This window comes from Opisthorchis viverrini (assembly GCF_000715545.1).
Source record: "Opisthorchis viverrini unplaced genomic scaffold opera_v5_2, whole genome shotgun sequence".
In the NCBI taxonomy this organism is placed as follows: domain Eukaryota; kingdom Metazoa; phylum Platyhelminthes; class Trematoda; order Opisthorchiida; family Opisthorchiidae; genus Opisthorchis; species Opisthorchis viverrini.
In genome coordinates, this window is record NW_008751658.1 from 618,383 (window position 1) to 635,281 (window position 16,899).

Consider the following 16,899-nt stretch of genomic DNA (forward strand, 5'->3'; position numbering starts at 1 on the left):
GCGAGCGACGAGCATGTCACAGCTGTAGGTCCCATCAGTGGCCAGCTACTGCATACGATAGTGACTAAAGCCTGGGCCAATTGCATTGACGGGCTAACCAAACCAGGTAAAGGGAAGGAAAGAGCTCAAGTCTTCAGCGGCCGACTATGAGTAGGTGAAGACCGATCCGACCGACTCTATAGGTGTGATCACCTGTTCCGTTCGGCGTCTTGCGGACCGCACTTGACTGTGCAAATTCGAGATCTTAAACTTCTACCTACGTTGCAATGTCCCCCGCATTATAACGCTAAGACACAACTGGGTTGCAGTCTCTGAGACTTTTGCAGCAAACCACCGAGTGCGGTCAACAGAAGTACATGACATTCAGGGATCAAGTTTCTTTCCATGAAATAAAACTAGAGTATGCAATGTCAAATTCGACCAATCCAAGAAGACAGTTTTATTATTTTTGGACCCATCATCTCCACGAATCAAAATGCTGCTGCCGAAACTCAAGAGACAGGGCTGCCACTGAGGAACCCTGTTTTAACTAGACATCAATCACAAGAAAAGATCAGAGGTCGGAATGTGTCGTGGCAACTTTTTTCACCTGAAGACAAAGCATTTGACGTTGACATTTGTGCAACCATTATATGACAGCTTACACACACAGAAAATTGGGTCTATCCGCTCCCAACAGATGGTGTTCATGCGAGGGTATCCTCACAGTTTGGGTGTGTGAAGTAAAACTCCATTATGAACTCTTCAGTAGAGTGGCCCCTTTGAAGAAATCTCACCAGGATTGTTAATCGTGCGTCCCCATATACTCTGAGCCCTAGATTGGAACCGACAGTCAGTTTGGAATCCCAGTGTTAAACAGTGAATGACTGCTTGCACCACCAATGGAATGCACACAACAGAGGCCTTGACAAAGATCTGACAACTGTGCGCATCACAGCACCAGTAGCACTATTACTTGGCTGAGCACGACACCCCAATGATGAGCTTCGTAGTGATTGCCAGACAAATGCAAATGCGCAGTCCGGTGTAACTAAAGAGCTGTTGATACGCGATAAGACTCTAAAGACGACCAAAACAGAGTAACAACGCCCCTAAGAGCCGGTAAGTCAAGGCTACACGATAAGAAACGAGAACCACACTTTAATTGAGGAAGTACGTGTGCGGTTTTAAAGTTTTCAAGCTTTCAAACCAATTGCTGTTCAACTGTTTTATGGTCATAAGAACAAAACACATCCCAAAGAAATATGCATCTCCACGATCTACGTTAGCGATATTCTAAAACTACGCAACTAGAGATAGATGAATTTAGGTTTCATAAAGTCGAATTTTTTAAGCCAGAGCTCCAACTGGAAGTGTGTGGGCGTGAGAGCCGAATGAAATAACCATGTCGACAAGGCCAACACATTAGCCTGAGTTGAAGTGAAACAAATTGAAATGAACAAACGAAAAATACAAAAACACGGCTTACTTCTCGGATAATCAATATCCTGTGTGTGCCCTCCATAAGCAGCCAGCCAAGTAACGTACACAATATATATGAGGAGCGAACTAGTGGCAAAAATCGATAATCGAACAAGTGCATGTGAATGCTGAGCAGATGGCAAGCAGGCAACGAAATGACACGCAGACATTCAAAGCACCCATACACAAGCAAGCACGCAGATAACAGCCGTGATAATGACTGACAGATTAAGGTTGTCACCGCATATCTGTTTCGTCTTTCACTGGGCCTGGGTATTTTAAGTGGAGTTCGAATGGAATAGGACTCATGTTTGTACCGGAGTTGCAGGACCAATAACAATGGATTGGAGCTTATCGACTTGTATGTCAACATGTTCATAAGGATATTCGCATATATTTTTAGTTTGGAAGCGTTGGCTTCAAGAGACAGCAACTGTGTAAAAGTTTGAGGATCGACACCAAAGTCAACAATACGCACTCCTGACTCTATCTTTAAACCAAATGTGGCTGCTAAGTGTGTTGTACTGTTTAACCGACTGTTTGGTTGGACGAGACTGACGGACAGCCATCCGAACTCCACTCGAGACGAGAAATGATGGTGAGCACTGGCACTTGACTTGATGTAATGACATAATGAGATCCACAATAGCAACGAGGGGGGAGACCACCGCATTATCAATGCCTCGAAAAACTGTGTCGGGTACGTTTGCTGATTGTTGATGGGGTGGTTGTTGGTCTGTTCGCCGAACTTTGCAATCTGCTCGTCTCCAATTTGGAGGATATTATCGGTGCACCAATGAGTGAGTGCTTCCTGTTTACAAGCTCACATTTATGTAGTTTACAAAGACTATCTGATACCTCTCAAAGTGAGTGGTAGGTAGGCAGGAACCAACCATTCAACCATTCACCAATGATGTTTGCTCAATCAGTGACAAAATGTCTGCAAGGAAAACTGACTATTTCCCTGAATGAACAAGCAGCTTTCTGACCAACAGTCAATTGCCGCGTACGTTTGAAGGAGCTACAGCTCAGGACTTGTGAAAGCTCAGTGCCAAATTCCTTCGCGCGAAAGTTCTAGTTCTTGATAGCGATCGAGGGTCTCTGAAGATTTCCCTCTACAGCTAGTGCATCCGGGGGCAACTCGAGAAATCCAAACACAGTACCCAAACTCAAAAAAATCACTTGCTTTTGAGTGGGTCTTTCTCTGGGAAGTCACACGACGAACTAATCAATACCGCATTGCTCGATACACAACCGTCCCTCGGAAGCGAACACTCCGGGAACATGGACCATAGTCTGTTTCAGAGTAATCACTCTTAGGTAATTTCGAGATGAAGATAATGGTGATTCCGGCAACTCGAAAAACTCTATGATGCCCGGTCATCACAGTGCCGATAAACTGAACTTCACTTCATAACTGCACCAGTTGCTCGTCTGTGGCCATACACCACTTTTCCTGCATTCTCGTCCCGTAACCTTATGGAGTAGGTGACATGTGATGCGAGCAGGGCGGATTAGATGCGACTGCCTGAGGCATCACAGTAACGACTGCAACGGACCAGTAGCTCAGCTAATCCTATTCCGATACCGCACTCGTGTTGGCATGTAGTTGACCTATCACAAACTTGTGAGCATTAATACGTCACGGTCACCAGGCGATCACAGTAGCAAAAACGCATATGCCAACAAAAATACTACTTCTCTATTTGGCTAGCTGCAACGAAATGAATTTGGCCGAATAAGGTGTGACGTCAAAATCGATCACGTATTGCGTCTTCATAATACAACTCACAAAAGTTCCGTTTCATCTCTTTGACCTGCTACTTGTTAATCGTGGAGAATTGGTGACAAGATTCAACACGACGATTAGCCGTTATGGTTGTTCAGTTTGCTGAGCTGCCCAACAACTGACAGTCCCCTTGACAGTAACTTAACTCTCAGTTCTGTATTGGCACGCCACGCTAATCAGATGTCCCTGCAGTGTCCGTATCATCCATATAGCAGGACATCAGAATTGGTAGCTTAGCCCGTCACAGCGAGCTCACCACAGCCAGCCACATCTAACACTAAAAGTTTTAGGAATTATGATTGCTTGCTAAAGCTGTGTTCGGCATTGTCTGTAGAAGTGATAAGTCGCCTTGGGAAATTTCTGAACTTTTTGTGGTAATGCTGTGAACTGGAAAGTTCGGTTGCACTAAGAAAGGAGGTTAGTGGGTCAAACCCCACTCAGAAATCGTGAGACAGACACCGCTGAAGATTCCCAGCAAGGAGGGAACAGCTGTACAGAATTTTTCTGACGACTCAGCTTGCGAGAAACCCAGAATTGAAGCTTCAAAACCTTCTTACTACTTACAAAATATAAGTAGCCCGCATCGTCGATCATTCCCCTTCTCGTCTAAGCGTAACCAATCTGAAGAGTCCAAACCAAAGAAGCAGTGCACTGGGCTCGAGTCCACCTTGTATAAGAGCTCACCTCAAAGGACACTTTTGGTCACACAAAGGTGTGAATTTCAGGCGTCAAGAATATGTGGGGGAGCCTGTTGCCCACCACACCAACGTATGTTGAACGCACCTGTATTGACACATCTGGTTAAGTGAACGTGTTCAAGCTTCAGCGATTTGATTGGTTTGCTAAACGACGATCTAATAAACGTCCTAAAGTTGGAACTAAACCGTTGAATGAAAAAGAAACACAAGCCAAACCGACCCTAAACAGGGAATTCGTTACTCGTGGCTGACGTCAACATGAGAGCACCTAACGTCAACCGCAACAGATGCATCGTGTCCCATATAAATGGGAGTTGATCATAATGTTGATCGGCCACACGTACCTGATGGCTTCATCCCTTCCAGATAAGCGTAGTATTGGTGACTCCAGAAAAGTAGCCTTTGCATCGTTCTAACTTCAAGGCAATGGATCCGAACTAACGGAAGGAATTTTGTCAGTTTCTGGACGAGACTGTTTGGCAGCTAGATCGCTATTGACGCTGTACTAGGTCATATTTACGAACTCGGACAGTGACCTGATTCGACGACGAATAAATATCAACCCCGTATAGAGTGCCTCACTAGACTGTTGATTCACTGATTTTCTAGAGCCTTCGGATGCAACAGTACATAGGGACAATAATTGCAGAGAGACGAAGATCAGATACATCGCTGTGCTTCAGATGAACTGGCTTGGTTCTGACACTAAAGTATTGGTGTTCCAAATTCATCATAACGGATAAACTGAGTGGCATTGTGGAAGTTGTTGACTTGATTTCTCTTTGGTGACAAATTGAACAATCTACCCCAGCTGAAAATAAAGGTTTCTTCCTGTAAACTGAGCGCTAGAAAACAAAAACCCGCAGATCACAGGAAGCCCAGTCCATCTCCACAACCCAACCTGAACAAATACAAAGCGTTTGTACCTGGTACCAAAAAAACCACAACTGGAGAATGATTGGTTGTCGAGATGGAAATGGTAGAAGCACAATCTTACCTTAGAAGCTCTTGGGAAATGTATATCGGACGCATGTGGAGAGGCACGTTTGTCGCAGGTCCTTAGATCCGACTTCACTTTGGCAGACCCGGTCGAATCAGTTTCGCTGGAGTAGGAACTGGACAATGCGAACGGGTCCAAATCTCCAACGCTCATAAGTTCGTCCTCATCCCACGGGTTTCCAGACAGAGAATCCTCGTCCTCCCTGCTGTCTGGATCGCTCAAGTCCGAAACAGAACCTGGAGACTGGGAAGTTGACGTTTGGCCGAAAAAAGCCGCCGCAGTTTGGAACCGGTGTCCATTCGGTCGAGTGACCTGAAAGAACAGAGTAAAAATAAAACTGAAGCACACAGACACATCTCACTGAATAAAGCAATAGACATTCCTCCCCGAAGAAAAGAGAGAGGTAATTGACCTTTTCGGGAAAGACTACTTTTCGACGAACAGCGGGAGAGGAGCCAAACGTACATAACGGGAGGATTGATGACAGCCGACGCGGCCGAACTATCAAAATTTTGAGTGTGGTTCACGATTATGGTACCTTTTCTACTCATCCAAACACGAATTTCATCTACTCCGTTTCGAACAGTGCCCTAGTTGCACATATAAAGTGGGACATCTCCCCCATAGCTCCGCACCTTGTGGCAGCAGATGAATGGATTTTGGTCGGTGGCGCGACAAAATCCATCGGAAATGAAACCCAAGAATACTGAATACATCAAAAACACAAAACGCGGAAGGTTTCCGTGACGTAATTATCAAGCCATTCCATTTGAGTACCTAGCTGGAGAAGATTTTGATGATATTCTCAGATTGCTTATCCGTAAAACCCACACAAACCACTGCTAGAGTCTTAATGACTTTAGAGAAGACATTTTGACCGACGCACCTTCATTTTTGTTTCAGAGCAGTTAATGGTGCATTCTGAATTCAGAGGACTCCTGACCTGTGTACAGTTGCTCTGCTAGGATTCCACACAGGGTCCTAGCTGAATGAGATCAGGACCACGATTTGGTCAGTTCGGGGTAGAACAGAATCCAGATCTTGAAGATGTGATAGGCGTGAACCACAGACTATGATGCCTGTTTGTATGTAAAGGACAGAGTTCACACAGCAGCAGTAAGGTCTATACTGGCAACGTTGTGGAATATAGGTAGCTCTGGTGCGCTGGGTCCCACTCAACCCTGCACTGACGATGCCACCTCGATTGGTGATGAAACGATTGCAATCCGACCGCCAAATTCGCCGAACAGAGCAACAACCAATGAGGTGTATACTTTTTTATGCATCCAAAGCGTTGCCTCTAGGTAGTGAAGGTGTAATGAAATATTTAATGCTGACAATCAGTGTCTCCGGAAAAAATTCAGCTGTCAAAATTTTTCGGTGCTCTGTTGCCGTAAACTCGAAAGAGGCACGAATATCGCCAGGTTGTCTACCCCTAGATATGCTAGTTTAAACAGGATATTTTCAATGAATCCCACGTCATATCGTGATTCTTCCGATGACGTTCAACCGCCACATAACTCGGTTTCTTATCGGAAATCTCTTCACACGTATTTCATCCACGTCATCCATGTTTAGGTCCACCAAAACGTCACCCTTGCTTACCGTAAGTTACTTGTGATAACTTGTCGCTAGAGATCAAAATGACACCGAGCATCGCCAAACTGTGGCATGCACAGCAGCCAACTGACTGAGCAAAAACGCCGGCTGTCATTTACAACCCATAGCACAACACCAAAACCTAGGAAGGTGACAAGCAGACGGTGCAACACACACAAGTGAGTATAGAATGGTCAGTTTGGTCCGACATCCGGAAAAATTCCTAAGGATGATGCTGACACATTCCGTAACCACAAAACTGGTGGCCAGTCGGGGTGTGCCGCATCAATGGATAAGGACCATCTCAGTGTACATGCGTGGGTGAGTGTGCGGAATGCGTGGACTGTGGTTTACAAACAGAGGTGAGTATGGGTTCAGCGACAATTTTTTTAGCTTGACTCTACAAGGCAAAGCAGCTGAATGTGTCATACTGAGATATCTTGGGTCCCTCACAGAATTGGCTACTAGAAATAAGCACAAATAGCAACCCGGTCAAGATACTCACCTGATCCGACTCGCCCGGTAGCCAGCCTGTGCGTATCAGGGCCGTGTGTAGCCACGCATGGTGATCGCGCTTCAAAGCAACAAAATCCGGATGACTGAGGGCGTCCAGCTTGGTTCCTGGTGATGGACGCAAAACATTCACATTATCTCGCAGCTGATCGCGGATAAACACACGCATCATCCGGAATGAAGCGCGGAACCAGAGAGGAGCTGTCAGAATGAGGATTCGTCGTAACCGGACTGGGTAGCTGGACTGGAATGCGGAAGAACGAAAAATAAAAATAAAAGAAAACAAAAAGAGCGATATATACACGTGTGTGTATACATTAAAGTGGTGTTCTAAAGGATATATACGCAGGCAGAGTAGGTTTGGGTTTTAAGTTGTCCCAGTCTGCTCGCCTTATTGTTTACGGCATCTTTCTGAGGCCCTCGACGCATTACAAGCGAGTCCGTACTAAGAACACCCCTCAAATGACAGGCTTTAATTCGGTGGAAATGAATAAAATGCGACATTAGTACAGTTTCAACTGGAAACGTGACATGGGAATGGAAAAAGAAGCATACCATGGGGAATTGTGAAAATATTGTGGGAGTATAATGTGCCGGAGGAAATTTCGATGAGAACTTCAAAGAATCCTCACGCTATCCGCGAAATATAAATAACCTGCTGAGAAAAGAGAAACATTCCACAAATCGCACATGCGTTCCACCTAAAAACTCGTCATCGAGGAACCAGAGATTAGGTCAAGTAGACGATTAAAAAACGATGACATATTCCATCAAATCCATGATTGATCAGGCTCTTGTGACCGAACTGTGTAGGGGTCATCCACTAAAAGACAAATTGCGATTCGAACGGCTTTAGAGACGAGTGATTAGAGTGCGATTTACTGAAATGGAAGGTCTGTGGTTCGAACGCGACCTCTGCCTCTCGACATCTCCTGTCTAGGTTTGGGCAACCTGGCATGGCTGCTAGGCACCGGAAGGGTGTTACAGCTGGACGATTATTATTATTATTATTTACTATAGAGATGATTTGAGGATGAACTCTAACAAGACTGAAGCAGCTCTCTAGTGAAAGTGATTTCACTTACAGGATAACACGTCATCGGTACTAACATCACGCACGGACGTTATTCGTTTCCAAAATAGAGGAAAGGGTCTTGAGTCGAAAAAGGCAAAAGTCCGTGACGAACTTCATAAAGCATTGCTAAAAACAAGGCTAGCCGGGTCTAGCTAGCTCGCTGCCAGTCGCGAATGCGATAGGATGCACACAACCTAACGGGTTTTGGTGGACTAGCCACCCAAAAGCTGTTTAGGCTTAAAATCACTATCCACTACATCCTGTGAAATCCACCGGGCGTGAAACGCGACTGCATGTGGGCATTGCCGTAGTCAAACACAGACCGAAATTCAAAACACCTGTTATGACAGTCAGCAGGCTGGGGAATGGAGGAAACACACCGGCTGGTTGTGAATAATCTATCTGAACTTATCAGTTGTCGGCAGGGACACGAAAACGAATAAGAAAGTGTGTGTGTGTGTGTGTCTGTGTGTGTGTGTGTGTGTGTGCGAAGTGATGGTGATTTCAGCACACGACGGTGCCACGCAACTCGGACCATCAGACAGGCATGAACGACAGTGCAATGCAAGGTGCATCTAACAGACGCAAGAGAAGCTTAACAGGCTAAGACATAGGACACCACGTCAAGAACATCGAGATGGTGTATGGATGGCGATAAGATGGAAATTTCCGTATTTTTCTTTTTGTTATCAAGTAGATAAGACTATTGATCAAAATCATATTTCCCCCAATGGTCGGAGCTGTGTACAAAATTGGCATGTAACCTTTGAGTAGAACTAGTCTGGAGATGGAAATCAGGATTCGATCGTCTGCTGTTCCAATTCAAAGTTTACACTCTCGATCACGAACACCGAGCGGCCACTGATTTCAATTGCGCCCATGGAGGATATGAACTCAATAGGTTGCCGCTGGGCGTCGAAGTCTGTTTAGAATGTGGCTGCTAACGAATATTCAGCATGGTCTCAAGCGATTTCACAGTCCGCAACGAGGTCCTGATGGTTAACGGCCCATCGGCCTAAGGATTTTGAAAGCTGAAATCCGAAACCGTAATTGGTTGGTCCTGAAGGAACAGTCTACCACGCGGTTAATTTAGCCTGGCACTCATCATCAAGTGCATGGTGATGATCATGATTGCCTCGTGTTAACATTTAGGATCGATTACGACTACTCATTTATGACTAGATTCCTAAGGAAATCTAAATTGGGCGCCAAACCAATAAAGAAGCTATCGAATTTCTTATAGTTTAGTGATTAAATCGTCAAGCCGTGACGGCCGTGATGCACAACGCTGTCCAGTTCGAAGGAAACACGAGGACTGAGATACTGCCAGGTTGTCTCAATCCAGACAGGAGTAACCGCAAAGCCATGGTTGGATTCGAACCACGAACTTTCCGGTCAGTAGTTTCACATCAAGTTTGTTGATTAGAAAGTCTCAATTCAAGACTTTGCTAGGGAAACCCTGACCCTGTTGTACCATACAAAACTAGAGGGTGGTCATAAATTGCAGTTCTCCAGATAGAAGTTAACCACACTGCCACTTGGTTCTCCGGGTGATCGACTACCAACGTGATTAAAGTTCATCCGAACAGAATATATAACTTTTTGACACAATACCACATGTAAAGTTGCTGAAAACTTCATGAGTAGTGCACGTTCGAGAAAATATCTCGACACCCAAAATGTTGTTCCAAATGCAACATGAAGCAGCCTTCATAAAGCATACTCCATTGGAAGTACCTGTAAACGAAGGATTCAGCTGATACTCAGTTGAGTATCCAGTTAACACCACGTTAGTTGGCGAATGAGTGTATTACTCCACGGACGTATAACTGCTTTCCCGTCCCAACATCGTCACCACTATATGCGGTAGAAGCGATTTCGACCAAATTTCACCATAGAGGGTTAAAGGGCGGTTGGATACATCGTCCCAAGCATGCCACAATGCCTAAGCTAATTCGCTTACGTTGCATCCTAGTGAAGAGGAGCATTGTCCAGTGATATTCCGAGCCCATCAACCTGGTGTAAAACACTTGAACGATAAATGAGGACTGTTCATCAACTGCACCCTAACAGGTAGAAAGAAATAAGGAGAACGTTTACTAAGTATGATCGAAATAAACCATTCTCCAAAAGAGGAGCTTGACAGCCATCGGATGCATTCCTTCTCGAGCAGCATGGCGACGTAGCTAAAGCTGGAAGGTGTGCAGTTCGGTAAAAAGACAAGCATCGGATCCTTGAAAGGTCGGCATCAAAAACAAAGTGTCAGGGTGCGCCCTGACGAAGAAAAAAGCACATGTGCAGAAAGTGAGGCATCCCCAAGGTAACCATCGGTTCGACACCTCCGGCGGCTCACACCAAACACGGCTTAGCAACACACGACCAGCGCAGTGGGCCTGAGAGTGTTCACGACCGGAACACCACCATTGGCTGTACGGAGCAAACAAGTGAACGACCATATTTGGCCGATTAGTCATTCTATATATTTAAGCAGACGTTCCGTATGTTTTGTCTTGGCAATACAGCCGTGTTCCCAGTTCTCTGTCTTCTCCCTATCGCGTAGTCTGGCAGGCTCAGTGCAGGCGTAACGAATAGCTCGGCCACCTCAAGATACAACACAAAGCCACCAAATAACGTAACTGATAAGGTACTCACCTTGAGGATTTTGAATAGCTTGATACCTAAGGTGCAATCGATGTTGGAGAACTTCGCATCCGTCATGTCGTATATGAACACCAGGCCGTTTCGTGCAGCAACTTCCCTGTGCGTATAAGAGAGGAGATATGCTATGAACATCGGTCACGGACACAACTGTTGAACCAGGATGGATGAAACGTTGGACGGAGTTTTGAAACGTACGCCCCAATATGCAATTCGACTGTGATTACAAGTAGAATGCTTTACATCTACGGTGGACACAAGTCACTAGAGTGCGTGATTTATTTATTTTGATCGTATTTTGGTGAAACAAGAAAGCTTTAGTTATTTTCCGTACAAACTAAACAGATTAACACGTCAGTGTTAATTTTAGGAAAGACAACAGTACCATCACAGCAACACAAGTGTGCCCTTCAATCTGTTTCACGATCACCTATCATGGAAAAAACTGAGGAATCCCTGGTTAGGAACAGACAACAAGATGTTATCGGGGTTGAACTATTACGAGCAGCCAAAGGAAATACGGTCTGTGTAGACATCAAGGTCGCCATCATCATCGCCATCGACAGCATGACAAACCAATGCTTCACTTCCGTACACGCATGATTCATTTTAAAGTTTATTGTAAAAAAGAAAAAAATTGGACAGAAAAGGGACTTAGTGCGAGCTTACTACAATCATGCCGAGGTGCCTACACCTCCAGATATTCACTCAGACAATCTGGATAGAAACTGACAACACGAACGCCATTGACATCGATTGCTAGCCATATCTTGCAGCGTCTCCAACCAGGCGCAATCGGTATCTCGCGGTTCCCATCCTGGAAGTGGAGTAGCACCGACAGCACCCAAACGTTTCGTAATCTCCTTCATACCCTTGTGCCAGTTCAAGGATTGTGCACCTTTCTGGTTCCGCCACTGAAGTGAGCATGGAAAACAGCACCCTCTTAGGCAAACAATATGTCGGCATACGCGGCCTAATCAACGCAGCTTTTGGTGGAAGTCCTCACTGCATAACCCAAAACTCGCCTTCTAATTGCCTGGTTACTGATTCTCCGACACCAGCCCGCACGAGCTATGGTCCTGTCGAACATTCGAAGACGTCGTGCTGGATGAGTTCCAAAAACTGCACTTACATTCAACACTTACATTCTACACGCAGCTGTCTAAATGCCGGAAAAATCTCCGCATTTTCGATGAATGGCCTTCATCCTGGTGCTCATAGACCAATATCCATTAACGAAAACCACCTACGGCTTTCTCCATCATTTTCTGTCTCAAGGCACGGGCAGGGTGGCCTGTCTTTGGAAGGATATCACAAGAAACTACAGACGTATTACATTTTGCACCATCCTGTAAGCAGTGTTTGACTCTAACTGTTCTGGCCCCACTGGTCACGTGATTCAAATAAAATAAGGCTATGCTGATCAAAGTAGAGACCCGAGGGAGCAAGGAGTGGAAAGTGATTAATCACGGCTGGCGGATTGAACAGCAGAGGGAAAAACAACGTCCCAACATGAATTTTAGTTCAGGTTCACTCAGAAGTGACCCCTTGGTGGTTAAAATATTTCATTAGAAAAGATGTTGGTGGTCAGTCAGCCAGGAGACACAAAACAAAGCGCAAGCCAAAAACTCACTTTTTCATTACTGCATCCAGCTGAAACAGGATACTCTGAAGCACAGCCCGAGGGTTGTGTGATGCATGATGCAACCGCACGAAGTACTGAACAACCCTAACACCAGAGGTTTCTGAATCGTTCTGAAGGACACATCGAAGGTTGTAAGTACCACACGGAAACGGAGAACCAACCAGAACTACAAATTTCCCAGACAACAACTCCCGTCTGGTTTCCTCGTCGAAAGGATCTATAACGTCTGGTATTCCTTCACGGGATAGCATAGCCTAATTGAAGTAGACAACAGTGTAAACAGAGACAATACCCACAAATACCAACCTTATAATTGTGGTAAAGTTCGAGAGCTTGCGCCACGGAAAACTTGCGTGCGGCTAGGAAGCAAAAGGCTGTTTGCTTGGTGTCTTGGGATGCGTTTGAGGGATAGGCGGAAGATACCGCAATGAATTCTTCCAACCGCTGAGACAAATAGGGAATGGGGTGTTGGAGAAATAGAAATACAAAATAGCTTCGAAGCAAAAGAGGAGCACAATAGGTAAGCTAGTGAAAAATAGACCACCGGGTGGCTAAACGATCCGTGAAAATATGACACCATAGAAATGCAATATCAATAGGTCATTCCGGCTACTCTACGCGTTGAGTAGCTCGACGAAGCACACCCACTGGCAAATTACTTTGGTATTAAAGGTAAATACATGAATCTCCTGTTCGTGATGCCGTCCAAATGAATGTGTTCAATTAAAACATTACGTTAGTGGAATTTCGTGAATTAAGCCTATCTAAAGAATTTTCAGCAATATTGTGCGGAGCATAGTATGCCAGGAAGATATACGCGGATACCTTGAATATTGCGTCAACTGAAACACAGAGCGGCCGTAGTGTGGCACATTCGGCCAAAGATTCCCATGAATAGGATTCTGTAGGGTCTCTTGTAAATACCAGTGCAATTTGCAAATAAGTGTTCCGTCGTAAAATTTGATGCTCAATTGGAACATCTTTTGAGTCTCAGAAAAAACGAAGTCTTCAGAAACCCCATAAGTATTATGTTATGTCAGGACGGTTAGCACCGAAAATCGTGCCCCTAAACCGAAAGCTGAAGCCACATCTGACGCGACGACCAAGCGTGCCACCTTGGTGAGTGGTTCACATAAAAAAGAAATCCTCAAAATTCAACCAAATTGATGCGGCAGCACAGCTTGTCACGGACCGGAATAGTGAAACTATCAGGTGGATGGAACGCTTTAGTCAACTGCTGAATCCTGCTTTGGGTAGTTCAAATGAAATTTCGGTTACGAGTATCACGATCATACAAGACGCCAACAACAGTGCTCTGATAGAGGATTAAATCGACAGACTCAGCTGAACCACGAGTTCCCCCAAAAGAGATAGCGTGTGAAATTTAACATAGGACAATCTTTCCCGCCCTCAACAGAGGACAGGAGTAGTCTCATTTGGCAGTAGAACTTTAATTCCACTGCGATCCTGACGAAGAAGGATGTCATTGTTCGGTAACTACGTTATCGATATAATGGTCAAAATATTCGTAGTATCTTTGGTCAATCGGATGTCCACGGGTTTTTTCCTGCAGGCGCTTGGACATTTAAAATGGAATGAGCAAAAGACAATATTTCGCTAAGTGACAACAGGGAGTCTCTCGCTAATACTGGCCCAGCTTAGAGTAAAATCATACTCTAATACAGCATAATAGATTGGAAACTTGAACCCAATCTCATGAGCTCTCTGCCAAACTAAGCAATAACAATCTCTGTGCTGTCTACCACCGTGGTTGCGACGCCTTCAAAATAACGCACAAATGGACAGAGGAACCGCTCAATTAAGCGACATAAGCGTGTCCCTGAGGTAACGTACAACTTTAGCTGTTGCTAAGGCCCAATCCGACTCGGCTTGTTGGTGTATATACATTTGTGTACGAACAATGGAAAAGACAAGCCTATCCATTACAAACCTGTGAGATGCAGAGGAAGAAAGTTCGGATGCATACAAAAAACGTGGGGGGATTTAGAACAAATTCATTAGGAAAAGGAATTTTATAGACGTTTTTTCGCACATAGGGAGAGAACGACAATGCTTGAGTTGACAGCGACATAAGAACGTGAGCACAAATCAAATAAGTTTGTGACTTGTCACCCAAGGGATAGGGACAAACATGAGAAACCTCAATAAGAGCCTACGGTCAGAGAGCCTCATCCGTAAGACGATTAAACATGGCTCAGGGATCCATAAGCCGTGAAGCACAAGTTGTGTTCCGTCCTGCAAGAGGAGATAGTGGCACGATGTTCACTTCCCGACAGAGTGGAGCAACATGGCTTCCACTTGAAAGCTGCCTTCGAGTGTTGATCACTGAATACTTAGATTGGACCTTACCGCGGTGTGACAGCTTGTGTGCCTCCGGGACTCACTGAGCTGTAGTGAGAGGTGTCCGCGCAACCTTCGCAGGGTCTCTAATACCAAGTTGATCGTGTTCTTCCAGTTTGGGAGTTGGGGCGGGTGTTGCAACTTGATTGTTAAAATGTCAAGCGTTGTTATTTCTCGCCGAAAGTCACTACTGTGTTGTCATATTTTTGAGCCAGAGTTTGAGTGGAGACCTCAATGTTTTTGTCAAATCACCGGTTACAGTGACGATTGAGGTTTGGGTGCCCTTGGCAATATCCCAGCTCGCGAACAATCATGATTCTCACAACTTTGAATAACGCCATGTCACATCGGCCTCTGGGTAGGGTCATCGGCGAAGTCACAGAAAATATAACAATAACACTAATAGTCGTTAAGCTGCGACACTTTCAGCACAGCGGCAATGCCATTAGAAGATGCATGAGGACCGAGATACTACCAGGATTCTTAAGCCTACCCGGTTTGTTTTAAAACGCGTTGCATAGCTACATTGGTTCCAGCTGATACGGTTTCGATCACCGGAAAGTGGGAGAGTGTGGGAGATACTGTCAAATTTTGGAGGCGATGGCACGTTCAGTTGGTTCGGGAATTGTACAGCTGCGCATTGGAGGCGGTAGCTTTGATGCACGAGCGCCACTGACTGCGCGATTGGGTCATTTCCACCAATGTTATTAACCACTAGTAATTTGAGTCCCGGGGTCCCAATCCAGGGAGGCGGCATTTGCCCACCCGACTAAGTTTACCGGTTAGTGTTTTCACACTTCATTGTCAGGTTATACAATGTCCACCTCTTGGTCGCTTCCATTTAGCACAGGACGGGGAACAAAGAGCTCTTCGAGTCAGACGGACTACTGGCATGCAGAGTACATGTTGCAACCAGCGCTACCTATAAAGTGAGTAATTCATGTAGCACGGGGGAGTTTCTTCTTCCTAATACCATCTGGTGTACCTCAGCATTACTAATCCCACCAGACCTGACCAATGCTGCGGAGACAACGATGATCCAACACTGACAGGTTCTGTATGTCCTTTGTGCATAGGGGGTCACATCTCTGATCCATAAAGCAATATGGATCGCACCACCGAAGTATAAACTCTTCCCTTGACAAAAAAACGTCACGTAGGCGCAATAGGTGACAGACGTTGGCAAAAGCTGTCTTGGTTTTCCCGATTCGAGAAATAATTTCATCTCCAGCCCGTCCACCGGGACTTACACAGCATCACAGGTAAACAAATTTATCTACCGCGTCGACTGGCTCCTTACAAGCATGAGGTGTGGGTTTGATCCCACCCAGTCTTGTAGCAGCACTTTACACTTTGCAGTGGTGAAGCGCATGCCAAGCTGTGCGGCAGTTATTTCGGTCATTTAAAATCGCTTGCACTTGGGAAGAATCTGAACCAAGGAGAACGATATCGTCTGCATACTCAATGTCTGTGAGCGTACGTCCCAGAAGTATTTCGACTCCCGAGGTTTCAGAAGCAGGCAAAGAGATTTCTAGCAGCATAACGAAGTTGAAGATGAAGGAGTGCAGCCCTGTCTTAAACCACTGGATGTGATGAACTCAGGCGAAAGTTTGCTGTATACTCGTACGCACCCATAGGAGTTCGCATACAGTGCGATCATAAGGGAGAGAAATTTGGAAGACACAACTTTGATTGCCAGACACTGCCAAAGTTGCTAATGATCGACAGAATCAAAAGCTGCTTTCAAATCTAGAAACACGACCAACGTGAGACGTCTGAAGGAGTGGCGCTATTCGAGAATTGGTCTCAAGTCGAAGATATGGTCGATACATCCTCGACCAGGGCGAAACCCAGCTTGATTGGTACGAATCTGTCTCTCCCGAACATCTATCAACCTGCGCGAAATAATGCCAGGTAGCACCTTAGGTGCGGCGGATATCAGGCTGAAAGCACGACGGTTTTCATATGACTTTCTTGGGCTCTTTTTGGAAACTGGGATGACAGTCGAGAAACTCGGTTCGGCTGGTAGTCTCTTTTCGTTCCAAATCTTCTGCAGAATGTTCAGAATTTCAGAATGTCAGTGTTAGGAGGCACTCCTCC

The 16,899-nt window shown here is 45.3% G+C and overlaps 1 protein-coding gene across 1 annotated transcript in view; it reads right to left on the reverse strand.

The window, feature by feature from the left end:
• T265_00182 (hypothetical protein) overlaps positions 1 to 15,693 on the reverse strand; it is a gene marked incomplete at both ends in the record, with an annotated part of 48,820 nt that extends 33,127 nt beyond the window's left edge. Inside the window, 7 exons of the mRNA XM_009163890.1 lie at positions 4,946 to 5,260; positions 7,053 to 7,304; positions 10,788 to 10,893; positions 12,427 to 12,692; positions 12,745 to 12,882; positions 15,325 to 15,380; positions 15,624 to 15,693. Coding sequence (XP_009162154.1) covers positions 4,946 to 5,260; positions 7,053 to 7,304; positions 10,788 to 10,893; positions 12,427 to 12,692; positions 12,745 to 12,882; positions 15,325 to 15,380; positions 15,624 to 15,693 — 1,203 coding nt within the window. The remainder of the gene's footprint in view (positions 1 to 4,945; positions 5,261 to 7,052; positions 7,305 to 10,787; positions 10,894 to 12,426; positions 12,693 to 12,744; positions 12,883 to 15,324; positions 15,381 to 15,623) is intronic.
• Positions 15,694 to 16,899: the final 1,206 nt, after the last annotated feature.